The 27,752-nt window shown below is 39.9% G+C and overlaps 1 protein-coding gene across 1 annotated transcript; it reads left to right on the plus strand.

The window, feature by feature from the left end:
* Positions 1–853: 853 nt before the first annotated feature.
* LOC128354551 (gamma-aminobutyric acid receptor subunit alpha-5-like) lies at positions 854–26,972 on the plus strand. Its single transcript, XM_053314766.1, has 10 exons — positions 854–869; positions 1,485–1,566; positions 2,213–2,334; positions 3,878–3,945; positions 5,149–5,369; positions 10,144–10,226; positions 16,473–16,616; positions 23,780–23,932; positions 24,246–24,457; positions 26,673–26,972. The coding sequence occupies exons 1-10, from the start codon at positions 854–856 to the stop codon at positions 26,970–26,972; spliced, it is 1,401 nt and encodes a 466-aa protein (XP_053170741.1).
* The last annotated feature ends 780 nt before the right edge of the window (positions 26,973–27,752 follow it).

The following is a 27,752-nucleotide window of genomic DNA, read 5'->3' on the forward strand; positions in this document are numbered from 1 at the left end:
ACCTGAAAGTTAGGTATACAAGTCATGGATAAACATGTATACCTGTAGAAATGGCTCAAATTGTTACCTAAAATATTGTAGAAATGTTTGAAATGGCTACATCCTATAATATATAAAATATGAATACATTTGGAACAAACAGGTGGTGTTAATTTGAGTTCATCTGACAAGGGGAGGGGGGGGCACGTCAGGTTTGGGGGTCATTAATACCCTATAGTGACTTTAATTGTTGAAAAAAGCGTCATTTTTGCTGTTAGGTTAAAAAACCCACACCTGATTTTGTTAACATCTTCCTCCCCCCTCTTTAGTTTCACCGCAAGTGCGCCTCCCCCTCCCAACCCACCAATGGGGAGCACCTACAATAAAAAATATTAACCTCCATTGCAGCACTTCATTCTCTCGCACCGGCAGTAGGCGGTATACTGTAGCAAAAAAAAAAAAGGAGACTGTAAAGATGTGGACTGACTCCAGTTTCCTCCGAGGCTGGCGGACCAGACCAAGGAGCCAGCCCGTGTGATGCTGCTGCTGCTGCAACACTTCCAGAGGCGATGCAGGAGACGTGGTGCAGCAGGCAGTAAAGAAGGGGAGGTGGTGTAAGCCAGACAGACTACTACAACGATGGGGAGCCGCTGATTGAGAGAGAGAGAGAGCGAGAGAGAGAGAGAGAGAGAGAGCAGATACAGCCCATGGTGGAGAAGCTAAAGAGAAGAAGGAGGGGAGAGACAACCGACGAGCGCGGGGATTAGGTGATTGAACCCGGCTTCTACACCGCCGACGGAGACTCTCATCCTCCAGTAGCTGCTTGAGGAGGAGGGGAAAAAAAGCCAAAAAAATAAACCCTGGTGGTGAGGTGATGGATCTGCATTCAGGTACACCCCTTCTTAAAAAAAAACCCTTTAGCCAATTAGGCATGCCAAAATAATCATAATAGGGAATTCAGTTGAATGTTTTTGCTTGGTGATGGAGGGAGAGAGGAGAAGGGAAAAAGGTGATGATGGAGGTAGAGGGGATGAGGAGGGGTAGTGTTGGGGGGTGGGAGGGAGTGTGTGTGTGTGTGTATGAGAGGGGTACTGGCCGGTGTGAATTGTAATGCGTTTGATGCGAATTGAAACGCAGTGGTTCAGCTTTACACAATAGAGACACACCACAGGGAATAAAAACATACAATGTAAGTATGCCTATGCTCTTCTTTCAAAGTGTGTGTGAAGATTGGGAGTTGGAGATTAGTCAGAGTTGCAGATTGCAGCCTCATTGAGCAGAGATTGTCCCACCACTTGATTTAGTGATTCCTGTAATGGTCTACCTCTGTACGCAGCGGGGTGAAGAGTTTCTTTGTGTGAGTTGAGGAGCTTTTCTATGATTCCTTCTAGTTTAAGATGCAAGGTGAGCTCAGATTCATAGTTTTTGGGGGGATTTTTATTGCATGGTGCTGATCAGTTTAGTAATCTTCTTTGTTTCTCTCTGTATGTGGATGTGTGTTACAGCTCTAAACAACAAAGTGAGCAGGATTTCAGCCATGGCACCGCTCATCCTTTCCCTCCTGTTCCTGTGTGCATGCCAAAATAGGTAAACTGTCAGCTACACATACATATTTAAAGCTGTTATTGAACATACAGGAGGTTGTTCTTTCATTTCAACATGCTACACACCTGCAAAATCAACAACTTAAACAGCAAAATCGATTGAACTGGCCATATGTAAGAGAGTATAAGTGTAAATTGCAATCAGTGATCGATATGCAATTTTGTAAATGAAATGCTTGGATATTCCCATACTTTTTTTTTGTAAGGATTCCTGCCAGATTTGTCCTCTCTCCTCTCTCTCTCTGTGATTGATCGCATATCAGAGCTGCACTCTGCTCCACCGCTGCTTAAGTGGCTGTCCAGCACCCAAGAAAAAGCAAAGAGATCTGTCAGTAAATCATCGCAACCGTCCACTCTCATCTGAGTAGATCGATGTCTTTTAGGAACCGTGTCCAAATCCAGCTCCTAACCTGTAATATCTTTGATACCTTTGTCCTCTACCACGGAGGTGTTCATCCTCTACACATGATGTTTTCCTTCTTGCCATATTTGGTGGAGAAGCTCATTGATTTAAATCACACGTCAAAGCCTTAATCATCTCTACTGGGTACTTGTAAGCAGTATTTATGTGATGTTTGATGTCTGTTGTTGGTTTTTTACTCGTTTCCTTTCCTTATCTCCTCTCCCAGTCTCTGTCAGACCACCTCAGAGGCTCTGAAAGCAGCTGCCAATGACAACAGCACCGTCTTCACCAGGATCCTGGACGGGCTCCTTGACGGTTACGACAACAGGCTTCGGCCAGGTCTTGGAGGTTTGCTGGAAACAATTATTTCTCCCTTATTTGACAATTTTAGCAATGCAGATGCAACAGTTAGGACCCCCCCGCCCCCTCCCCCACTGCAATTTCATGCACTGATTCCTGGGCAGATGTGGAATTTGTTGCCCCCGGTGTCATCTAAGGTGAATGCACACACGTTACCTTCTGGGGCTCATGAATGCGGTCTGTGCTTTGTACTCCACCGTGGCAGGAGATAGTAAATCAATCAAGCCATCGTCTGCACAGCGTCAACTCTGCGTGTGCTGTGGTGTTTTATTCACGCTCTTCACCCTGGCAACAGGAGATAACCTTGAGAGTCAACAAATTGCCATTCAAACATGGAGATGTTTTTCTTTTTTTTTTTTCCTCTGAGAGGCTATTGAAATGAAAGCTTTTCATTTTCGCTCACGGTGTGGGGCTCTTACAAGCATTAATTCCCCTGATTTCTCACCACATCTATATTTCAGCCTCACATCACTAGTCCTCATTCCACTTTGTTTTCGACATTGGTTAAAGCACAGTATTTGTCCCATCATACAAGGAACTGAAGCTTTTTTTTTTCATACCAAATGCCTGATGTGTCATGGCAAAAGCCTGCTCTCACATCCTGGTAACGGTTGCTACCCTTGACAAGAGGGGCCTATAAATACATACCAGAAAAACATTCAGGCCTTCATTCAGCATTCAACAAGCTGCTCTCCAAAGCACGGCCAATCCTGCATTGCCAAGACTAAATTTGTATGCATGGCAGAGATTTTTATCAGATTTGGTGGTACACAATACAGAAATGACATCCTACCCTTTTCTCATCACACTCAAAAGAAATGCATTGTGAAGAAATGATGGAAAGGAGTTTAATCTTGGCTGGAAACACAATGTAGGGTTTTTGAAAGCCAATATTGTCGCTGAACACTGATTTTATTGATCAGTATCTTTGAATTTGACCATTTCCTTGCCCTAAAGTTATAAACAACCAGTATTTCCATCTGATTGTAATACTATCAAGGTATAAAAGCCTCTGTATCTACAAGAAGTTGATTCATAGATAAGTAGATTAACACAAAATGAATCAGCAATTTATCTGATCGATTAATCTTCATTCTTTATGCAAAAACTCAATATTGTCTGGTTCCAGCTTCTCCAATTTAAAGATTTCTTGCTTTTCTGTCTTTTGATGACCATAACTTGAATATCTTTCAAAGAAGACATTTGAAGATGTTACTTTCGGCTCTGGGAAGCTGTAGCAGACATTTTCCTAGATTTTACAGACCAAATAATGAATGAATTAGATATAAGGTTAATCAAATATAAAGATAATGGTTAGTTGTAGCCCTATCTGGAACAACCAGATGACCAACCTACTATTAAGCAAATCAAATCAGATATGTACAGAAATGGCTACTTTATCGCATGTATACAACCTATATGTGGGTTTTTTTGGAGTTTAAGAAACAAAAATCGGTCCAATGAAAGTGTATTTTCATTATGAAGCTTTTTCAATGTCTTTCTTTGACCTCCAACTGTGTTCTATCAACAGAGAATGTCACCGAGATCAAGACAAATATTTTTGTCACAAGCTTCGGCCCGGTGTCTGACACAGAGATGGTGAGTTCATCCTCAAGCAAACACCATAGATACACAAAGACAGACAAACAACATGCACGTCTCCAAAACCCATCCAGATTACTGTAGGTATTTTTAGATTGAAACATATATTTACATTTCATGAGACTGGCACTGCTGCTCCTTCTCTGTTCCTTGGAAGTACAGCCATGTCCTAGTTTGAAAATTGGCTCTCTTTTTTTGTCCACTTGTAAATGAGACGAAATTAATGTGGATGGCTTAAAGCCTGAAGATTTAATGCAATGTGGCTGGCCCATTCCAACTTGTTCCAGATGATTCATCCCCCTTATTAATCCATTCTCTTATGAACTTTAAGGTTCCACCTGGATAAGAAAAGGCATTAACTCTCCTCCTTCATTATCGCATCCCTGGCACACTTTGACACAGCAGTGATCAAACTCTCCACTTTCCTATAATTGACTTGAAAAAAAGGTATTGACAAAGGGCATGTGATTGATTAATGAAATGTGCCAAGAGACTTTTCGCACTCTATGAATGTTTATATGTCAGCCTGCTAACAGCGTTATTATGCTGCAGGATGGAGTATTGTATTTGTTTCTTGTTCATTTGTTTTCTTGAGCTTGAAGCGAGTCGATATTTCACACACGAGCAGATTAATAATGGATTTATGCACTGCAGGGTTTGATCACCCTATCTGTTAAATCTTAGTGGATTTATGAAGGCATAAAGACTAATTGTAAGCACAGTCTTTGACCATTTTATGCTGATTGGCAATTGAGCGTGAAGAAGCTAAAGTTAAATTAGTTTTTCTTTCTTTATGTACTTTCCTTGTAACTCTAAATAAGCCTTGAAATGTGGAGAAAAAAAAACACTTTAAGCTCCATTAGGGAACATACTGCGTAAAAGTACAACAATCCTATCAGTGTAAATCAGAAAATTAGGCTGTAACAGTGTGGAGATCCATAAACTGTAACCCAGAATGGCTTTAAATTCTTCTGTTGGGTGAACACACCAAAGGAATGGATGCTCTGATATCAAATAGTCAAATAGAGATGAAGTGAGCAACCAAACCAGAGGAAGATCTTTGGCAACCCTTCAGCATCCTTTGGGATGAAATGATCACAGAGCAGAATATGAGAACACTCCTTTAGGGGTTGAAATGTATATTTTTTCTACTAGAACTCTCTAAAAATAGACCACCCCTCTTTCTTTTGTTTGTCTCAGGAATACACCATCGACGTGTTCTTCCGCCAGAGCTGGAAGGACGAGCGTCTGTGCTTCAAAGGACCCATGGAGATGCTGCCGTTGAATAACCTGCTGGCCAGTAACATCTGGACCCCCGATACTTTCTTCCTTAATGGCAAGAAGTCCATCGCACACAACATGACTACGCCTAACAAGTTGCTGAGGCTCCAAGATGATGGCACCTTGCTTTACACTATGAGGTAGGTACATGAACAATTGCCCTGAATCATCTGCTGTGGTTGTCCCAAGGTTGGTGGCACATGTTGGATTTGGAGATCTTTATAAATTTCAAACATCACACCACTCATAGAAAAGTACATCTCTGCACTTACTGAGGCTCAAGGCACCGAGTTGTTATGCCAATATGAAGTATGAGGTAAATTCTCAAGTGAATCGAGGACTTTCCGTTTCTATCCTATGTCATTCATTGTAGGGGAAAGAAAGGTTTCAGATTACGTCAAAATAAGGAAAACAACCAGCGAGGCCAACCGCAAACAATACGACAGCCTTGTGCTTGGAAATACAATATAAATACAATGAGTAAAAACCCTCAGTAGGTGACTCAGACTGTGGGAGAACAGTGTCACCCAGTGGCCATTCTGCGGTATTTGATTTATCCACATGCAAAGAAAATAAGAAAATATTTCATGCATTTCTTTAAAATCTTGCAATTTATTCTATTTTGTTTAGTATATTTACTCATAATGAGAGATTATGGGATATAAATGTCAGATCAGAGTGAAGTATCTTGATGGGGTGAATGAGTTTGAGGAAAAACTGCAGAGGGGGGATCATTCATTATGAAAAGCAGCCTCATTGTGAACTATAGTTTTTGGCAGTAAAAATCAAGGGGTGAAAAAAAAAAGAGTGGAAAAAAAATAGGCCAGCTCGGAACTCCAGATGGTGACCACTATAAAATCAACCACCAGTATTTACACATGAACAAATCTATCAAGGTTAAAAGAGTTCTTAAAGTAACTCTTGGACATTAAAAAAAACAAAAGAAAAAAAAGATTGCTTTTGTTTAGTGGAACGCACTAGTGCAAGCACGAGGACTCGCTTTGACCTTTGGACAGGAGAATTAGAATAATTCTGCGCTTAGTGTTTATCCTCAGGAGTTACTGTAGCTGCAGGACTTAAGAGTGGCAGTCTCACGGATGAGAGCACTCTGTCTGATACCAGTCCCACCCACAGGGAGAATAACGCTGGATGGAAGACAGATTATCCATATGCATCAATCCTGACATATATACATACAAAGACGAGTATTTATAGTCACCTCTTTGTCGCACGCATCAGCACTGTAAGTTTACGGAAATACACACACACAGAGCAGGGTGTCAAACATGTTTTCTGCACTAATCAGTTGCAGTGACACTGAACTTTGACCTTTAGGCTTAACAAGTGAAGGATTGCATGAAAGTAAGAGTGAGTCATTTCCATATGTGTAATTTTATGGAGATTTATGCATACATATATGTATATCTGAATACAAAAAAATGCATATGATTTAGCATGAGTGTGTGTGTGTGTGTGTGTGTGAGTAAAAGAGAGAGAGAGAGCGAGAGATAGAGTGAGCTTGTGCTTCTATGATCTAAAAATGGCATCAGATTCCCTGCCACAGTAGAAATGAAGCAGCAGTAGGTTGCTTTTAATCGTCTGATTGTTACAGTACTGTGCTTAACCACAGGCAGCGCTGATTTTATGTCCTGCATAAACACACACGCGGGCATACACACACACACACACACACCACATGTACACACGGGCCATCTGGGTGTTTGCAGGTTACAGCTAACTCAGCGGCAGCAGTTTTTCTGTCTCTCTTTACACTCGTTTTCTCTATATGTTGTTACATTTTACAGTTTGTTGCTTTAGAATGAGGACAATTCGTGTTTTGTATTTATTATGCTACTTCTATAGAAATGTAATGAAGCTGTAGCCCTTTCCTTTGCCACAAACTGGGAAAATGAAGGTGACAAAAAATGCAAAAGACCATGAAGTACATAATCCTACATGGTGATATTACTTAATTTAGCGGGAAATGCACAGTTTTTATAATGAACATGAGCTCCTTTAGGATTTTGGATAGATAAGGCTATATATAAAGAACTTTCAACATTTGAAAATCTACTGTTTCTGAGTTTCTGAAACCCCAAAAAGAAGTAATGTGTAGTTGTCAGTAGCAGACTTTTGATACATGTCAGCAGTTCTTAATCATTTTGGTAAGCATTAATGTTATAAAATTAGGATTTATCAAGGTTATTTAACACTAATTTGTATTTTTTGAAGTGTTAAACATGGCCCAGGGTCTCAAGGTTAGGTGCAAAGATGGCTAAACTACTTATCAACATGAGCCAAAACCAGCAAAAAGTTTACTATCTCAGAAATTTTGTAACACAACTGTGGTTGTATCAGCTTTACATGACTTACCATCCATGTAAAGTATATGTGGTTACAGCACCATATCCCCTTAGGATCCACCCAGATGACACACAGTGCACTCTGAATGAATGTGTTAAACATACACACACACAAACCCATTCAACATGGAAACAACTGTCCTCTTACAACATGCACAGCACACAGTAGTAAACAATGCATGAAACACCTTGCAAATCTCCACACACTCTTCTCTCTCTCCTATCGAAACATGATTGCGCCGCCACCGCCGACCCCTTACCCAGAGAACGAGCGGTTGGTTTTATAGAGCAAATTTCTACACATTTGTCTTCATGGATAATTCATAAAATGCCTCTTTTTCAGCGCACTCTTTGAGCTTAATGCATACAGACTTGATGGCAGCCCATTATAGCCGGATACCAGATAGGCAGCAACATATACAGCCTTACGAAGCCTCTGTATTACCACAGAGTGAGTGCATTACACACCATTATCATTAGCTACAGCTGAGTGGCAGTTCATGCTGCCTTTACAATGGTGGTCTTCTATCTAATGATTTGCTATCAAACTGACAGTTAGTGTACGTGTGAATATACTGACTGTTTTAACAGCTCTACATTTGGTTTGTTCTTTACACCTCGAATAGATTATATAACCCCAAATCCCATGAAACCTACTGTGTGTAATACAAGTTGGGAGAGTTTAAAAAATGTGCTTGCTAGTGCGAAAGGACAGATGGTGCTGCATGGTGGCTCAGTGGTTAATACAGCATAAAGCTCTGTGATTCAAAACCCAATTGTTGGGACGTCAAAGACCTTGACTTTTCTGCAAGGTGAGGTGTATCGGAAACTTTAGATTTCCCATAGGTGTGAAGTGAAGGTCGGTTTGCTTTCCGCTCTACACCAGCTATAGACTAACAGGATCATGGAGAAAATCACAATCACAATGTGATACATATATAGATTCTAGCTTTAAATGGACCAATTTAGGTTTCTAGCGCAACAGCCAAAATGAAAAGCAACTATCTTTACAGGCATCTCTGCTAATGGAGCAAGGCCACATGAATAATTAGAACATGGTATAATAGCCAACAGTCATGTTCTCATTTATTTATCCCAAAGACACTCTTTCCCCCTCCCTACAAAATCCTTCAGCTGTTTTAGACACAATAATGCAATTGGGTAATCCTGCACTGATGTGGAAAGCAAGCTGAGCCCCAAAACAGTCGACTCTGTGGGGACCAGGGGTGGCCTCTTATCCCACTTTGTCATGCCTCATGCGCTTTAATGATGGGGGGTGGGGGAGTCCCGCAGTAGATATGTGCAGGAGGCTTTGGAGCATAAAATAAACCCAAGAGGATTTTGGCCACATCTTGGCCACACGGTTGTCGGTAAGATTATAAAATAGCTCCCAACGGAAGTGGAAAAAATAAATCATTTACCTTATTCTGTAACTAATGTTGAGGTTGTTCTTATGCCTGGATGCTCCAAGCAGAAAGCTGGAGAAACTTTTAATGTAATAAATGTATGTTTCGTACACTGATTTCCACACCACTTCATTTTTCTTCATCCGGCCCATTAAGTTCAGTGAGCTTGCGTCATCATATCACTGTATTACTATTTATTATCCTGTAAGGAGCAAGAATACCCAGAGGGATTTGATTCAATCTAGGCCAGCTTGCTTTAAAACAAAAAAACAAAAAAGGAATAATTATGATGTTTGTATGCTTGATTTACTTAATCTTGCTGTTCTTTTAGAAGACTTGATGCATCATCATAGCATTGTTACCATGGCAGCTAAGATCTTTTGAAAGGTGTTGTAAATGAAAAGCTATTGTTGTATGTGTTATAAATTCAAATGAAGCAGATATTTTCCACCTCGGGCTCTCAGTGATGCAAATTTTGTTCATTAAGATGGTTAAGATGAATGATCTGGATGTGTATTAATAAATTTTTTAAAAAAGCATGAATGTGTGAACCAAAATTCATTAAGAAAAACGATGAAATATAAAGAAAAAAGCAAGAAACCAGATAACACACTCTCTCTAGAGCCAGTAGGTGGCAGCATTGTCACTGCAATATCAGTATTGCTTTAAGAGGGAAATGCTGCACTTGCAAGTGTTGTGCATGAAACTGCATCATCATTTCACTTTTATGAGAGGAAAAATATCATCAGTGACACACTTTCTGGTTAATTTTACTTGCTGATGATGACACAGAAAAGTCTCCACATTCCCTTCCACATCTCCTTTATCCTTACTCTACTGTTTAAGCTGATTGTTTATTGGTTAGTGTTGTAAATGCAGTCACATCCTACCCACAGATAGTTTTCGGCACCCTGTAATTTTAGTGATCTAACAATTGTAGCAATTGTAGCTGTTCCTGTAATTGTACGTTGCCTTTTAAGCAGTTAAGCATTTAAAGGTTAGGTGAAAAAGAATCAACAATAAGATAGTAACTATAATAAAATGTGAGTTTTCCCCAAATTTCTTGCGTTTTTTAAATTATTGAATAATAACTGCAAGACTATGTCAGATGTTTAATGGATATATTGTGTGTTTTTTTGCCTCAGGTTGACCATATCAGCAGAATGCCCCATGCAGCTGGAGGATTTCCCCATGGACGCACACGCCTGTCCTCTCAAATTCGGCAGCTGTGAGTAAAATCTATGTAATTCTTATTTCCTTACTGCAATACAATACAAATACACAGTAATCCCAGCTATTATCACAGACAATGGTGATATTCACTCCAGTGTTTAAGTTTGACAAAAGTTGAATCTTAAATATAGAAAACAATCAGACATCATTTGACAGATTAGAAACGTCATTATCTAGATTGCTGAGTTTGCTTTACTTATTTTAAATTCATGATTGCTAAGTTAAGACATTAAAACAAAACTATGTGACTTTGACTGAAAGATGCCACAGTGGCTACAAGTGATCATTATGGCTTATAAATTAAACTTTTCACGAAGTATGTGTTGCTTCTTTTTCTCAAAGGTTACATAGTCTCACTTTGACTTGGTATTACTTAAAATGTCCAAACAGATAAGCGACATCCTGCATGAGTAGTTCCAGATAACGGTGTGTTGTGCAGCATCAGTTACCATCACTTTAAACTGATTTTATCCAATCTTTATGTTCCTGCATGGATGACCTTCCATTGCAAGAAATATTAACCGAACTAGAGACGAGAAGAGATTACTGCATAATTAGGCCAATAATCTGAAGGGTTTTCCCTAAAGCCTTCTTAACAGGACTTGTATGTGTGTCCTACAAGTAAAGACATGGATATACATGTGTGTCCTACAAGTGAAGACATGGATAAACATGGGTGTCCCACAAACCAAGACATGTATAGATGCTTGACTGGATCTGGGTGTATTTAAAGACATGTCTGGCCTAATGCTACACCTTTGGAGCCTCTTGGGCTAAATGGATGAGGCCCTTATCCCCTGTGAGTCGAAGTCCACCCACACAGGCTATGTAAAAGAAGCACATTTAACCATAATCCAATTACAATGTAAGGAGCTACTGGACCTTACCGTGGCCGACTCTAACCTTATAGCACAAGTATAATGGCCCACAGGTGAAAAGTGTAAGTGTATAATAGGAATAATGTGCTGGTGACAACAGGGCGCGATGTTTTATAAGGTGAAGTCCCGCCGTGGTGCATCAATCTTTCCTTTCATCATTTCTGCTTGTATCTCTGAGACTAACTGTGACCTCTCTGTCTGACCTGACCAGCTCATCATTTAGCCTTCACAAGGCTGTACATACTTAAACCTCCACATTACACTGCAGCAAATGTGCAGGACATGATAATATAGTTCCACCTGGTAAAAAAAAAAATACAATCCCCTTTCATGAAACAGACAAAATGGCTGAAGTGACCAGCACAGACATTGTACATTTAGTCCAGTAATCTGTGACACAACACTAACAGTATTCTGACTCTATCCACTGTTTACTATTGTCATCAGCGGGGGATGAAAGGAGACACTATATGGTGTAATGAAAAATGGGCAAAATTAATCTCTTGTAAAAAAAAAAAAAAAAAAAAAAGCTACCAAATATCTCCATCCACTCCTCCTCTGTCAGAATATCATGATTTCTCATTCAGCACTGATATATAAAGGTACAGAACAGAAGCAATGAGGCTGAGAGAAAAAAAAGGTTTCAGGTTCTTCAGGTGGTGCTGAAATTTTTAAATTTTTTTGTGATTAAACATGTAATTTTTGAAGTTTTACACCTTAATTTATGCCTAATTTTAACCTGATCATGACTCATCGCTATAGAAACGATGCAGATTAGATAATATACAGGGAATGAAAAAAGAAAAAGCAGAATCATCAGTGTTTTATTTTCCATTTTAACATAAAATATATACTTTATTATAAAGGTATATGTTTTGCTGTGTGTCTGTCTGTCCATCTCTCATTATTGACATCAATAATGTAAATCAATTTCCAATCTATTAAATTCAGATGTATAATTTAAAGGAAGCTTAACTTCAATACATTGAACTGAGATGGCAGCACTGCTGACCAAGATATTACTTACTATTTTTCAATTACAGCTACTGGAATTATCAATAGCTTTAGCTCACCAGCTGGCATTAAGTTGATAGAGCATTTAACTGTCCCTCCATTAATGCAAATTCCACACACAGAAATTATGCATTTTTATTGCTGTATTCATAAAACTGACTCTTAACTCAGTTGTGACCTAATAAGTAGTTACTGTATTTTGGCGTTGTAGGGCACAGTAACTTTCTGATATTTTCAGTTGCACAGCTGCAGGATTTTTATGAAGATCAGTCTTTAAGTATGCATTCATGAACCTATTTTCCAGAGCTCCACAGTAGTTATTTATTGTACAATCAAAAGAATGAATGCCTGTTCTAAAGTTGGTCAAGGTAAATGCCAACTAATCCCTTATTCTGGACTGCAGTACCCGTATCCTAATTTAGCTGCTGGCCTTCAGCCATACAGCTCTCAAATACACACTGAGGAGTTACAGTAATGCTCTATGGTAATCAGTAAACGGTGAGCCCAGTGATATGTAGCATTTCATTTATGAGGCATACATAATATCAGCTAAAAGTGCTGCATTTTCTTATTTGACACCACATCCATGGGGGTTAAGATAGTTGAACTGATGACACACATTACAGAGTATAAGACATTAGAGACTAGTTGAGTTTATGGCTTCAAATGCTCTGCATTAAAAGTCATCTCCCTTGTTTCCTTTAAGGACAAGAATTGGTTTTAAGAGTTAAAATCATTGCTGCCACCAGTCTATGTTGTTTAATTTAAAGTTATATTATATGCATCTTTAAAAAGACTAAATCATTCTAAAGGGAGCTTGACAACACGGAGTGAAATTATTGGCACATTAGACACAAAAGCTGGAAAAACTGATGAGCAGTCTGGAAAACCATGACAACCATAAAGCAATCACATAAAATCTCCATCAGCAGAGGGTCACAGGCTAAAGCCAACTCATCGAGACAAAAGAAGAAAACTACAAAATTACCATTTGATTACCGTAATCAACGGTACTCCATGACAAAAAAAGTTTCATCATTTGGAACTTTGCAAAACTGGTGGTTATGCTGAGATGGATGTCTAGCAACACCTTTTTCCCCCATGAAGATGATAGTGTAAATGGTACCAACCCTTCCCCCCCTGAGCAGAGGGAAAACAATAAAATATGCTCTGATGAGTCATCTTTCAGTCTTTCCAGTCTCTCTATCAACCCACACTATGAATCAGTTTATGATAGCTCTCCTTTTTGGAGCCCTTCTATGTTCTGAAATATGAATGTCTGAAATACTCATAAACAAACACAGTGGTTTTATGAACGGCAGTATCCAAGTCATCAGATCTAAACATCATAGGGTCTTTTCATTGATGCTCAACACAATTTTGGGGAACAAAACTAGGACTGAAACTGTATGGAAAAAAATCTAGTTTAGATACTTAAAGGTATAGAATTCAATGGCATCTAGTTGAAAAGACATGGCATAAATGGGTATATAATATTCATAAGTGTGTTTTAATTAGTGTATAATCACTTGAAAATAAGAATGACTGTTTTCATCACCTTAGAATGAGCCCTTTACATCTACATAGGAGTGGGTACTCTTCCATGGAGCCTGCCATGTTGCAACACCATGTCACCACCAGTAGCCCAGAATGGACAAAACAATCACTGGCTTTAAAGGGGAGGTGAGGGGTATTCAGTTGGATGCAATCAATCGGCAACCTTATCGCTACATGCCACTAAATCCTACACACTGGTCGCATTCAATGCACACATCCTATGAATTTGTCTCCCGACCTGCAGATAAAGATGACTTTCTCAAGATGGTCTGCACCAGAAAAATGGCAGCAGCTGTAATTCTCAAACACTTAAATCCACCACTCAACAACAGACATAGCTTAACATTGCATCTGGTAACTATCTTCTAACTATCAATATCTTCCAGATTTTAAAGTGACTATGATCCACAGTTTTATATTAACAATACATCCCATGTGAAAGGTGTCACTCATAGCGATGAAGTGTCACCATGAAGGCAGTTTTCAGGAACCAGCACAATCTGTATTCAGTTTTTGATTGATTTTCAATGATATCCTTCACATTTGATTGTAACACTTTCCCCACGTACCGTACTGAGAACTGTGTTACATTCATTTCCTTAAATATTTCAGACAAGCCTCATTCAACGCTATAGTAAGTGATGAATTTGGCTGAGTCGTAGCTCCCTTCACCTCACACACAAGGCGGGAGCGGTAAAGCATTAAGCGTGAACTGTTGAAATTTTGGCACAGGTGCACCATCTTGCCTGCCAAAATTCTTTAGCTCTTCCTCTGCGTAATGAAATTCACCAGTAATCCCTTATTCCAATCTAACTACCCTCCAATTAAGGTCCTGGCCTTTGGCGGTGCCTAAATTTAAACACTGCATTTACTCTACACCATTCTCCAGCTGCCAAGTGAACACCCAGAATGGAAGTGCTCAAGTTAAGACCTTATCTGCCATCCCGGTCGAATAAGGCCACGTCTGGATTCAAATCAGGAAAAACCTAGGCCTTCATAGAGCCTCAGATCTCTCCCCCATAGTGAATAATCATCTATTTCTACCCTCGTGCACTGATTTAACCTTTCGGTCTTGGTGTGACAAAGGGATAACTAAATTTAAGGACCTTTATGATCAAGGGACTTTTATGTCCTTTACTGAGGCATTTTATTCGTAGTCAGAACCCGAAATTCCCCAGTCGTCCCCCTGAAACCATTGTAGACTCATTACTAGCTCTCGACCCTGAGCAAAAGCGGCTGATCTCAAGCATTTATAGTCTTATCAACTCTATCATTGACAGCCCAGCTTCCGGCCCTAAGGAGTCTTGGGAGCAAGAGCTGGGAACCACACTGCCGGTGGATTGTTGACAGCGGATCTTAAAGTTGGTGCACTCCTCCTTGATCTGCGCAAGGCATACATAGAGTTCATAGAGACTGTACTTGCTTTTGCCACCCTGTTGGCCAGGCGACTCATTCTCCTTAGCTGGAAACACCCTCAACCTCCATCCCACCACAGATGGGTGAAAGAGCTTTTACTGTCCATTAGACTAGAGAAGCTTAGATTTTCTCTTAATGGCTCCTTAAACTTATTTGAAAAGACTTGGAGACCTTTCCTAAATTATATTGACTCTCTGACATCTCAGTCTGATTCTGATGACTGAGCGTCTTTCTTTCTCATGTGTTGTTTATATGTATTCGGTATTATTAATATGCCCTTGATCGTTGTACAACGATAACTGCTCTCCTGTGGGTGGGATGGGTTAGTGGGAGGGATGAAAAGATTGAAAAAAATGGAAGTTCTCTCCTCGGCTTTGCATTGGTTTTATATTGTTGCCTGTGAAATGACTTCCAATAAAGACAGTTATATAAACATTTAAAAAAAGGCCACGTTAATTAGTCTTTGTAGCAATCAGTTAGACAAGATGTAAACATTTAAATATTAAGGATGTTTTGATGCAGTTTTGGCTTATTTTGTGTTCATACAGGGGTTATCCATAAATAATTGATATGCAAAACTATCCACATTACACCTCCTGAAATTTCCAGAGAAGAATACACTTGGCTGCGCAAATTTCACTGCCCTCATCCTCCCTTTAAACTCCTGTCATGGCAGGAGAAAGTATCCAGTATCCAACCCCACCCCTCATCTTTTCTTCCCTGATGTCTTAAAACTTTAACTGCTTTTTTAATTTTAAGATAAAGACAACCAATGCTGTTTCAGATCTACAGACAGAGACAGATGAATCCTTCCCTCCAATGCCAGCTTCAGTTTTCATCTTTCAAACTTTCAGTCGTCACATGGGAGCGAAACGATAGATCAGCGTCCAGTGTTCTTGTGTGTGGTTTCGGAGTTAGGGCTCTTGTTTTTCATCACAAGTGTGATGCAACACATTATGGTTAATCTGACTCAGTCTGGTTCCTGCTGACAGGGAAGCTCACCTCTGACCCAAAAGTGTGGTTTAAACAAAAATACACTCAAATATCCTCACACACACACACTCACACTCTCTCACACATACACAGACAAGCAAGCAAAATTCAGTTTTTGGCTTTAAGCCTGCAGTCTAATCAAAAAGTGCTAGAAAGACTCTGCATTAGCACTCACTCAAATACACACAAGCACATGGTGGCTGCACATAATATTGATGATGACAGGGCAGATGAAGTGAGTATTAGGTTGCAAATGATGCTTACTGAATATACTGTGGTTAAAATACTAATGTAATAGTTTAACTTCCATTACACATGTTCACTTAATAATAAATTAGCGCATTAAACTAATTTGGAGCAATCTTTGTCCTTCTGTCTTTCAGATGCCTATCCAGTATCTGAGGTGGTCTACACTTGGACTGAGGGGGCTGCTAAGTCTGTGGCAGTGGCAGAGGACGGGTCCAGACTCAACCAGTACCATCTTATTGGGCAAACTGCTGGCACAGAGGACGTACACACAAGCAGAGGTATGTGTGTAATAAGACCGGTAATGGGAATGATGTTTCAATGATGATATCGGAAGAGGAGTAGTAGTAGAAATAGTAGAAATAGAGTTAGGAGGTTTCATAATAAAAAGTTGAGGCAGTTGTAGAGCTGAATCTCAAAAGGATAGAAATCTTTTGATGAAAGCAAAAGCACGAGTGATGCAATAAGAATAAAGAAAAGGTAACATGTGCCAGTGAAAGAATTAGAGCACCAACAGACAGACGCATTACATGAACTGTAGTATGCACGGTACAACAGAAGAGGAAAACAAGGTTCTACCAATGTAAAACTAAAAAATGGACAGTCAAGGTACAGAACAGTAAATGGAAGGATGTCAAGTCTGGGTCTAATCCAAACACATCACTATTATAAGTCAGTTAAGTTTCATGTCTAATAAAAACATGTCTAATATTTGTGCATTTAGTGAGATAATTAACAACAGTACCTTACTCCTATTTTTAATGTTTTATAGATAAACTAAATCAGGTTGCACCATTAAAACTGAAGAAATGTGTCGCTAGTGAGGACTTCCAATCAGAATTAGTCCTCAACCAAGCATCATGTAAAATCTTGTGTGTCATCCACCTTCCATATTACCTCCATTAACCTTGTTAGTTTAGTTAGCTACACAGCAGTAACACATGGAAGCTACTGGGTGCAATATTTATGTCCCCACATTAGGCTAAGTTTACACCTATCAAGAGCCGGTGCAACTGATTCTTCTATCATAGACTAGTGGTTTAAAAGTGGGGTTGGAGGTCTGAGGGAGTCCCCAGAAAAAACGAAGAATAAATTATGGTCATTATAATTAAATCCATAAAAAATCTGATCTGATCAGGAACCCTGGGATAAAGTCTTATTAAATGGAGCTCTGTGGTTTAAGGGTCCTTGTTGCAAAATGCTTGAGACCCACTGTATCACTATGCCACTACCACTATCATTCAAAAACTATTACTACATTGAGTCACACCGTCGCACTACCACATACACCATCCTAGTGTCGTAAACACTCAGTGGTGTATATTAATCCACGGCTGAAAATAATCCCAGCAAATGTACTATTTACTCTTGTTTGAGTAACATTTTCTAAAACCTACAGTGGCCATCTGTTTTCGGGAATGACTAAGCCTTTTTTAAATACGAAACTATATACTTCTGATCCTTTTTGAGAGTCAGTTTTTTACGTTTCAGAGTTATTTTTACACATTAAAACAGGGACTATTGTGAATCTTGCAAAGCAGGAAAGTAACGAGAGAAACAGCACAAACAGTGTTTAAATACATTAAATATGTAACGTAGGAAAAAAAAGGATTTGGATCGCACTGATTTGGGAGTGTTTACATTACCGAGCTCATCAGATGCTTCTACCTCCTCCACTCATCTCACTAACAACATTTCCAAATAGTTTCTTGCCAGCATGTAATGGGTTTACAAGGCAAAGTCGGAGCCACAACAGGTCCCTGTTAATTTAAAAAGAGCTGACTCAGCTGCTACGCACAAGAGCCCCATTTGTTGTTTTATCATTTTTTAATTAGATAAAGAAACCTCAAGCAGAAAGATCCAGGCCCGTGCCGATAATGGGTCTCCTACCACCCCTGCAATACAACAATAGTTATCCAAACTTTACTCTTATTCTCCTCTTTTCTCCTGCACTTTTCTCATGAGTGATTTCATACTGTATGAAAGTGTAATACCAAATAATATGAAGTAACTAATTCTAGATTAGAAGAAGATAAATGCTGTGAGAGAGCTGGGCATGCAAGGCAGAGAGTAAATGTGGGAAACATTATCAGGAGATCAGAGTCAATGAGTGGAGGCTAGTGGAGGAGAGTAGCCTATCCCTCACACAACCAGCTGTCTACAGGCCTGGACAGCCCTGTCAAACAACACTTATCCCTGCATGAGCCCATGCGTGCGCACATACACACACACACCAACACACACATAGAGTTAGAGAGAGACCTGAGACCTCGGGTTAATCCCCCATCCAACCAACCCATCAGCTTTTGCATAAGAAGATGACATCACAGATCAGTGAGGGATTGGTTGGTCGGCTGTCCCTGAGTGTATCTGGTGTATCTGTGTGTCTGCGCTCTTGTAGATTTATCTTCATGAATAACAAATGTCCTCACAATGATGGTGGAATACCTACAAAGTGAGGACATTTTTAGTGGTCTGCAGCATGACGTGGTTAATTCAGGGTTATATGTAGACTATGGGTTTAATTTATATCTAGCATTAAGGTGAAACATTAAATATGGTTGATTATAAGAGGTATGATTGGGGGGATTTCATTCTGCACATTTAGATAATGGGAGTTTGATTTAAAGAGCAAGTTAAGTCCTCAGAAAGATAGAAAAAAGAAACAAGTCTGTTTGTATGTTGGGATTGGACGGTCCTGCTGTGACACGTGGGTGGGTTGTGGGGGTGGGAGCATTGAAAGGCATCTGCTTAATACTCTTATGTAAAACGGAACTGTAATACACTTCCATCCAGTTTCTAGTAGAATCATTATTAAAAGTGTGGATTTCCCCCCCTGTTTTGTTATTCGTGCACCACAGCTGAAACCTTGGCTTCGCTGTGGCTGACTCAGTGGTTTAAGTGAAGGGTTAAAGGGTTCGCCGGTTGAGGGACTGCGTGGCTACTAGGCTGGAGGTCTGGAACTGCTGGTTCACGGAGGTGGACGGGTGAAAGGGTAGCTTATTGATTGGCTTGTTTGAAAGTTTGTTGACAAAAGTTAAGCTGAGTAGCTGGAAGGCAAATGTCCTCTGCAGTGTTCACGCTATCATTTTTAAACTACTGATTATTGCACTCTGCTCTATCCAGCAGTAGTTTTCCAATTTAAATGTGATCAAATCAAGCCCACACTGTTTAGTGCAGTGCAAACATCTTAGGGCACTCTAAAAGATTTGAAAGAAAACCATTTATATGAGAAGTAAATGTTGATTTGTTGAAAATGTCACCTCAGAACACCAAATAAAACACGAAGGAAGACTTTTGTCCTTAACAATCTCATGGTGATGAAAAAGCTCCAGGAAGTCACAGCTCCCGGCCAAGAAATAGTCCAACTCCTTAAAACCACAACTTGATATTTCTATTTTTTTTAATAGATTAAACAAGCAAAATGTGATAAGTTAGTATTCACAACTCAGCTTGCTAAAGCTCATGGTCTTGCTGTGATACTGATACTGATGACAGACCACAAATAAAATAGGTTTCAATAAGAAAAACTAAAGAAATCTTACACTGCCAAAATGTAACCTTGTTAAATGACCAATCCTAAACCCCTAACCCCTAACCCTCACCCTAGGCCAGTGCACCTAAGTCCCAATGTGTATAGACAAGTGTAAAATTATCCTTTACCTAACCCTAACCCCTAACCCCTAACCCTAACCCTTCATACTCTGATGTCTGATTAGACAAATATCAGTCATAAAAAAATCATTATCCCATAACAAGTACCATTTCTGCACAGAAATCCATCATTGCTGTGATTAGTTTCAACATTTAATCCATTGTCAAGGTCATGTTTTATGTAATTATATGTCTGACACTTTGTCTGACATTACCTTGTTCATCCTAAAAATATCAAACCACCATCTGGTGTTCCATGTTACAACAAAACGCTAGACATTATCTGTGAATTCCATCTACTCATTGGTCTAAAGAAGGTATATTATCATTCATTCAGCTCAAAGCTTATGTCTGGAAACTGTCCAAATCAGTGGTGGTGATGGCTGATGAGTTTGAGCTCATCAGGGGTCACATTCAGTCCAGTAGGTTAATTTATTTTCTGTTACGTGTCTGACTCGCTTGCTACCTAAACACAGAGCAAATATGACACTTTTTGATGTGTCAGAGTACTACTTTGAATTTCCAGCCTAGATTCTTACATATTAATATGCTTTGAAGTGAATATTATCACCTTGGATGAAGTTGACAATCATTGATATGAAAACAGATTCTACCTTTGTCTTATTCTTTGTCCTGAAGCCATTTTTACAACTTTAGCTGCATTTGACAGTTTTATATTGCATGTTTTCACAACATGATGATGTACAAATCTCTGTCCATTGGGAGTTTTGTTGTTTGAGCAACATTTCAAGAAATTCTGTCAATTAGAAGTTAAGTTACCCCTGACAGTCAACCATGGTCGGGCTGCTTTGGGACGACAAATGCACCCGAATAGAGGGAACATTTTCAGTAAAGCCAGCAGATTTTTCTTTGCTCCAGAAACAACAGAAGGCACAAGCTGTCACCTGGACTTAATCATTATTTCCCTGCTTGATTAAAAGAAGGCTGACAGACGCCTGCTGTTTATTGAGTTCAGACAAGGTAAAGAAGCACTTGTAAACCTTAGATTCAAAACAGCAGGCAATTAATGATTGTCTGGTCTTAGTTTAAGCAGTAACAATTTGTCTCCTGGTTGTAGCTGCACGACTTCAACAACAAAACTGAAACTTCCTTTTTCTACAGTTAATTAGTCTGAAGAAGAGTTTGAGGTGTTGATACAGTAGAAATTTGAATGGTGCATCTTTCCATGGATCAATCTTGGTCTTGTCAAGTCCTGATTTTCTACAGGTTTAGCTCGAAGTAGCCTTTAGCTATGATGATATTAAGAACATTGTAGCAACATAATTTACTGAACTTTGTGAATAATTTTGTACTTTTTCTTAATCGTTCCTTGATTTAGAAGTTCTGTCATAATGCATAACCAACATTTAAAAATGTGTTGGTTGATATTCAACATAAATCTTAAAACCTCGTGCCTGGAGGTCCATAATACAAAATATGGGATGTGAGGACTTTAATTAGCACTTCTAATCTTAGACAACATTCCCATTTGAGTACATGAAGGAGGAGATTATAACAGACCTGACACAACTTATTACGTCTCAGACGGCACTCCAAAAGTAGATAAGATCTCCCTAACCCCAACCCTAACAGTTCTATATACAGTTTGCTTGTACTGTATCTATAATTTAACCCTGTAAAAGTCTCTTTTTCAATACTGGCCTTGTCAAGAGAGAGCATAAGGGACATGGGCAGGGCTTGTAAATGATATCATGAGGGAAAACGGAACATATTTTTAGAGGATTATCACCTGTTTAAACCTATTTGCTTAGCATTCAAGCCAATAGACAAAACAGTTAGAGGCAAAAACTGTTCTTCTACTCACCAGTTGACCAGCATGGCAGCATTATTCCCAGACATAAAAGGAAGTTCCCCTTGGACGTTGTGAAATACAAATCCATGGGAGAAAAGTAGTAAGATCCACCAGAGGAACATGTTCCTCCTTCTCATTCGTCTGCCCCCAGTCCTGTCGGGATCCATGCATCAAGGGCAAAGGTGATCCTGGGGTGTCCCAGGTTGGCAGCGCCAGGTGTCTGGATGTTTGTCAACGGGGTAGATGTGAGCCAGGTGGCCTGGAGTCATGAGGGCGTCAGGAGGCCCAGATGATGGGGGTTAAAGTGAGAATTAAAGGTGTTGGAGATCTCCTGATCGAGGCATGGCTGTGGTGGTGGTGTTGATTCAGCGGATGTTTACCCTCAGTGTGGAACGCCTGCAAAATAAACAAATTTAACTCACTTTCAGGCTGCTGTCAGTTGATTCAGGGATGTCCACAGTGCATTTCCTGAATTGCTACTTCTTCCCTTCGCATGCCTGAACAGTCCCATCAAGAGTGTTTGATCATAATTCCACAGAACAGCTGACAAATAACCAAAAAGAAAAAAAAAAAAAAAAAAAAAAAAACACTAAAAGGAAAGGAGTGTAGCTAGGAAATGTCCATCCGGTTAGCCCCCCTCCATCCCACCAGTGATTAGCAGCAGTGAGTGTCCCTCTCCGTGGCTTAGAGTGTGTGCTGAGGTGTGTGTGTGTAGCTGTCAGCAGTTAGAAATCAAGCTTCATGTGTGTTTCAGAGTGTGTATGTGTGTGTGTTGATGCCTGGATTGGCAAGGGCGGAGTGGGCGGGGCCTCAAGCTCTGTGAGGAACCCAGGACAGGAAGCCTAGCCACCCCCCCCACACACACACACACCACCACCCATCATCCCACCCTCCCCTTCACTCCCTCTCTTCCTCGCACTGATGGCAGGATGCAGATTGTAACCAGGGATTAGGGAGGTTCAAAAATCCGATTTTGCCCGGAGAAAGCCTTCCGTATTACTCTGTGTGTGTGTGTGTGTGTGTGTGTGTGTGTGTGTGTGTGTGTGTGTGTGTGTGTGTGTGTGTGTGTGTGTGTGTGATTGTGTGTGATTGTGTGTGAGAGAGAGAGAGAGAGAGAGAGAGAGAGAGAGAGAGAGAGAGAGAGAGAGAGAGAGAGAGAGCTGCTTGTGTACATGTGCCTTAGTGTGTGGAATATAGTCATTGGATTTTTTATAGTTTACTAGCACCTGCAGTCGGAAACTGCTGCTGGCGAGAGGATTTTTTAAAGCCTCAAATGCAATCTTCAGTTGTTTTACTGAATATTGTGTCCCTCACTCTCTGTCTCTCTGTTTCTCACCCACTCTCTCTCTCTCCCTGGCTACAGTCAGTCTCTGGATCTACCTTGAAGTGTTCACTCACTGTTGAAACGCCAGACATTATCTACATAATTATCTATTGTCGTGTTCTTGTGATAATTAATACCGCTTGCTCTCATTTTTCCAGTTAATAATGAATTCGAAGTCAGGTTCATTTGGCTGTTATGTTCAACTGAATATGAAATGTTCCCTTTTATTCCGGCTCATTTTTTAACCGTTCTACCTCTGCTGTTTTCAATTTGCCACATTCTCCAACTCTGATTGTTTCATTACTGAAATAGCAGAAATGAGGAGAGATACATTAATCAGAAAAGAGTTTATGATCACTTTTCAAAGGATACTTTCCACCTGTTTTATCCAATGAATAAGCAGCATCAGGGTAATTTGAGATAGTGTCTTATAAGTTATTGGTCATATAAAGTAATTGTGACCCCCACCACCTGTGATGATGTAAGGAGGTCAAATCCCACATTAATAATTCCTCTATATGTGCAAACAATATTTACCCACTGTGTTGTTTTTACAGGCTTCACTTTGAACTTGTATCATTAAGAGGCATCTATCCACTGTTTATTGTCCCTATCTAACTTTATATCCTTTTTATTTCTTTATGTCCCCTCAGGACAGTATACAGTCATGATGGCCCACTTCTACCTGAAGAGGAAGATTGGATATTTTGTCATCCAGACGTATATGCCCTGTTTCATGACTGTGATCCTGTCCCAGGTGTCATTTTGGCTAAACAGAGAATCAGTCCCTGCAAGGACAGTGTTTGGTGAGAGCGGCTGCTTATTTGCTCATTTACTTGTGTTTTTTGCTTTTTATTTATATGGGTAATATTCCTGTCATGCACATTCACACCAGGGAGAATAATAACAGTTGCCCGCTGAGCTGAAGCACCACAGTAGCTGGCGGTTATTAGTTATTAAAGCACCCACCTTTGTTGAGAGAGTGGAGACTGTTACTTATTTCTAGCCAGGTTGTAAAAACTCAATTTCAACTTGTTGAGAGAGTGGAGACTGTTACTTATTTCTAGCCAGGTTGTAAAAACTCAATTTCAACTTGTCATGGCCTTTGTTTGCACCCAGGGGTGACCACTGTGCTGACCATGACCACCCTCAGCATCAGCGCCAGGAACTCCCTCCCAAAAGTGGCCTACGCGACAGCCATGGACTGGTTCATTGCCGTCTGCTATGCTTTCGTCTTTTCCGCCCTCATCGAGTTCGCCACGGTGAACTACTTCACCAAGAGAAGCTGGGCGTGGGATGGAAAGAAAGCTCTGGAAGCGCAGCACCCTAAGGTACAAGCTTGTGGGCATGAAGTTACACATTTGGAAACACGTTGGTAGTGTTTTTGCCATGCTGAGTCCACTTTAAAAAGGACTACACGGCTGGTTTCACATGATTTAGACCCTAAAGTACAAATCTTACCTCACTGTCAACCTAAATCTAAATCTAAAGCATACTGTAACCTTTCAGACTGATTTGTGTACATTCCAGACGACCTATACTATGAGAAAGTAATACCTAGAAGAAAAAACCTTTGAAAGTACAGTGGAGAGAACAAGTATTTGATACATTGCCAATTTTGCAGGTTTTCCCACTTACAAAGCATGTAGAGGTCTGTAATTTTTATCATAGGTACACTTCAACTATGAGAGATGGAATCTAAAACAAAAATCCAGAAAATCACATTGTATGGCCAAGACCAGAGAGCTGTGTAAGGACATCAGGGATCCAATTGTAGACACAAGACTGGGATGGGCTACAGGACAATAGGCAAGCAGCTTGGTGAGAAGGCAACAACTGTTGGTGCAATTATTGGAAAATGGAAGAAGTTCAAGATGATCCAGATCTCCCTCGGTCTGGGGCTCTATGCAAGATCTCACCTGGGGCATCAATGATCATGAGGAAGGTGAGGGGTCAGCCCAGAACTACACGGCAGGACCTGGTCAATGATCTGAAGAGAGCTGGGACCTCAGTCTCAAAGAAAACCATTAGTAACACACTACGCCATCATGGATTAAAATCCTGCAGCGCACGCAAGGTCCCCCTGCTCAAGCCAATGCATGTCCAGGCTCGTCTGAAGTTTGCCAATAACCATCTGGATGATCAGGAGGAAGAATGGGAGAAGGTTATGTGGTCTGATGAGACAAAAATAGAGCTTTTTGTTCTAAACTACACTCGCCTTGTTAGGAGGAAGAAGAAGGATGCGTACAACCCCAAGAACACCATCCCAACTGTGAAGCATGGAGGTGGAAACATCATTCTTTGTGGATGCTTTTCTGCAAAGGGGAAAGCAATAAAATGCAATAAAAATGTCATGCAATAAAATGCAAATTAATTACTTAAAAATCATACAATGTGATTTTTTGGATTTTTGTTTTAGATTCCGTCACTCACAGTTGAAGAGTACCTATGATACAAATTACAGACTTCTACATGCGAGTTGTATCAAATACTTGTTCTCCTCACTGTATAAGATACTTTTATTGTATAAATTTGTTGTATAACATGGTGTAGAGAATCAGTTAAATCGTATAAAAGCACCACTATGTTCCTTGAAAGACCTTGACAGAATGGTTTGACTTCTTGCCGAGCGTTAGATGAGAAGGTCGATACAGCTCTCATGTCTTTACACTGGAAAGCTTTGTACCTCTCACATAAGACAGATTTCTATTCATTTTCAAAATTGAAAAGATTGCGAGCAGAAGACTTGTATTTGAAATCTGAATCCGGTGTAAACTCGTGATAAATGTTTTGCAAACCGAGCTCTCTGCGTGATAGATAGAGAAAAGAAAAGTGTGTTTAAAGAACCAGGAATCATTAACAGTTAAGGAAATGCAGATGTAATCAATATGGCAGCCTTAGAACTTGAGCTGGAATGACTAAAAGATCGACAGAAGATTAATCTGCAACTATTTTGATCACTGACTAATAGTTTTGGTCATTTTAAAAAAAAAGCAAATATGATAAAATTTTACTTTTCTGCTGCTTTTCATTGTCAAATATGATCTAATTTCATCTGAACATTCCAAAACCCAAAGATAAAGAACAAACCTTTGACTTTGGGACATTCTCACAATTTTCTGTCATTTCATTGAGAAAACAATTGAGGGAAATAATCAGCAGATTACTCAATAATGAAAATAATTGTTAGTTGCAGCCCTTACTTGTATCCAATCAGTGAGAGAACAAACCTTGATTAGTGAGCTTTAGAGGTGCTGGAAGGTAGGCAACTTCTGACATGTTATCCTGAGCAATCATCACGACTGCAAATCAAACCAGACCAGTTGGAATCACACTTTTACCTGAGTGGAATTCAATTACACAGCACCCCACGTTTAACCATATTTCTATTACCAAAAATGTTTCACCTCTGTAAAATCGCAGACAGACAGAATGAAACTCATTGATTTTCTCAGGCTCCAAACACCAGCCACAGCAGAGTAAATGGCATGTGTAGAGGTCTGGAAACTAATTCACTGTTCAATGTAATCTGTCCCGCCGCTGTAGAAACGAGACCCCATGGTGCTGTCGAAAAAGCCCAACAACGTCTGCTCGGCGGGCGTCAACTACACCCCCAACCTCACCAAGGACGTTTCCATCTCCACCATCTCCAACACGACGTCGGTGCAGCTGAGGGCGTCCGAGGCGAAAATGGTGGACCCCAAAAAGACCTACAACAGCGTCAGCAAGATCGATAAGATGTCCCGGATAGTGTTTCCTGTCCTCTTTGGAACCTTCAACCTCGTCTACTGGGCCACGTACCTTAACAGAGAACCGGTGGTCAAAGGAGTTCACACCTCAACGTAATCTCTTTCTTTTTTTTCCCCCAATTTTTTTTTTGTGTGTATGAGAGTTGAAGCCTAATTCAAAACTAGGTGGACTAAAGGGATTGTTGTAAGGTCTCTGCCCCAGACAAAAAAATAAATAAAAGAAAAACAAATATCTGCGCTTGAAAAACAAAATCTTAACTATATATAAGTCAAGCACTTTGAATGGATGCAAGGATGCTCCTTGTCCTGTATTTTCATGGCCTACAAAGCTGCTTGATTGTGAAGAAACTGCTTCTGTTGAGGAGAGAGTAGGTGCTTTTGCTTCTGTCTCATCTATCTCAGCTTGCATGACGCTCCTGTCAAAAGGAAACCGTGGACTCCTCTTTGTCTCGACCGTGTATATGTGAACCGATGCTGACAGTATGAGAGCGCCCTCCGTTGCTATGACTTGACAAAGGGTTTTAAATTAAACTAACGTATGTACTTTGAACAACTTTGTTCAAATTCATATTCTTATGGAGACAATGTTTTGAAATGCACTGCTACTGAAAAAAGAAACTGCAATATAACATGCATTTGAATTTGAAAAAAGTTGATTTAAAAAAATGTACCTTCTCTTGAGATTAATGCTGCAAGTGCATTAATAATTTAGTTTTATGTCTCTTTTTTAAAAACCTTTGCCATTTTTTTTTCTCATATTGCAGCGAGTGCTTGTGTGTCTCTTTGTACATCTTTACTTGAAGATTCAAAGCCTGCTGCTGAAGGCCTGGTTTCCCAAAAATGTTAGGAGTCGCATTCTCAATGAAGAGCGCTGGAA

The sequence above is a fragment of the Scomber japonicus genome, chromosome 24, assembly GCF_027409825.1.
Source record: "Scomber japonicus isolate fScoJap1 chromosome 24, fScoJap1.pri, whole genome shotgun sequence".
Lineage (NCBI taxonomy): Eukaryota > Metazoa > Chordata > Actinopteri > Scombriformes > Scombridae > Scomber > Scomber japonicus.

Bases quoted from the DNA above. Each gene is read 5' to 3' on its own strand.
- LOC128354551 (XM_053314766.1), top strand. The intron at 2,335-3,877 runs GTTTGCTGGAAA...TTCTATCAACAG, and splicing joins GCTTCGGCCAGGTCTTGGAG to AGAATGTCACCGAGATCAAG. The intron at 23,933-24,245 runs GTGAGAGCGGCT...GTTTGCACCCAG, and splicing joins CCCTGCAAGGACAGTGTTTG to GGGTGACCACTGTGCTGACC.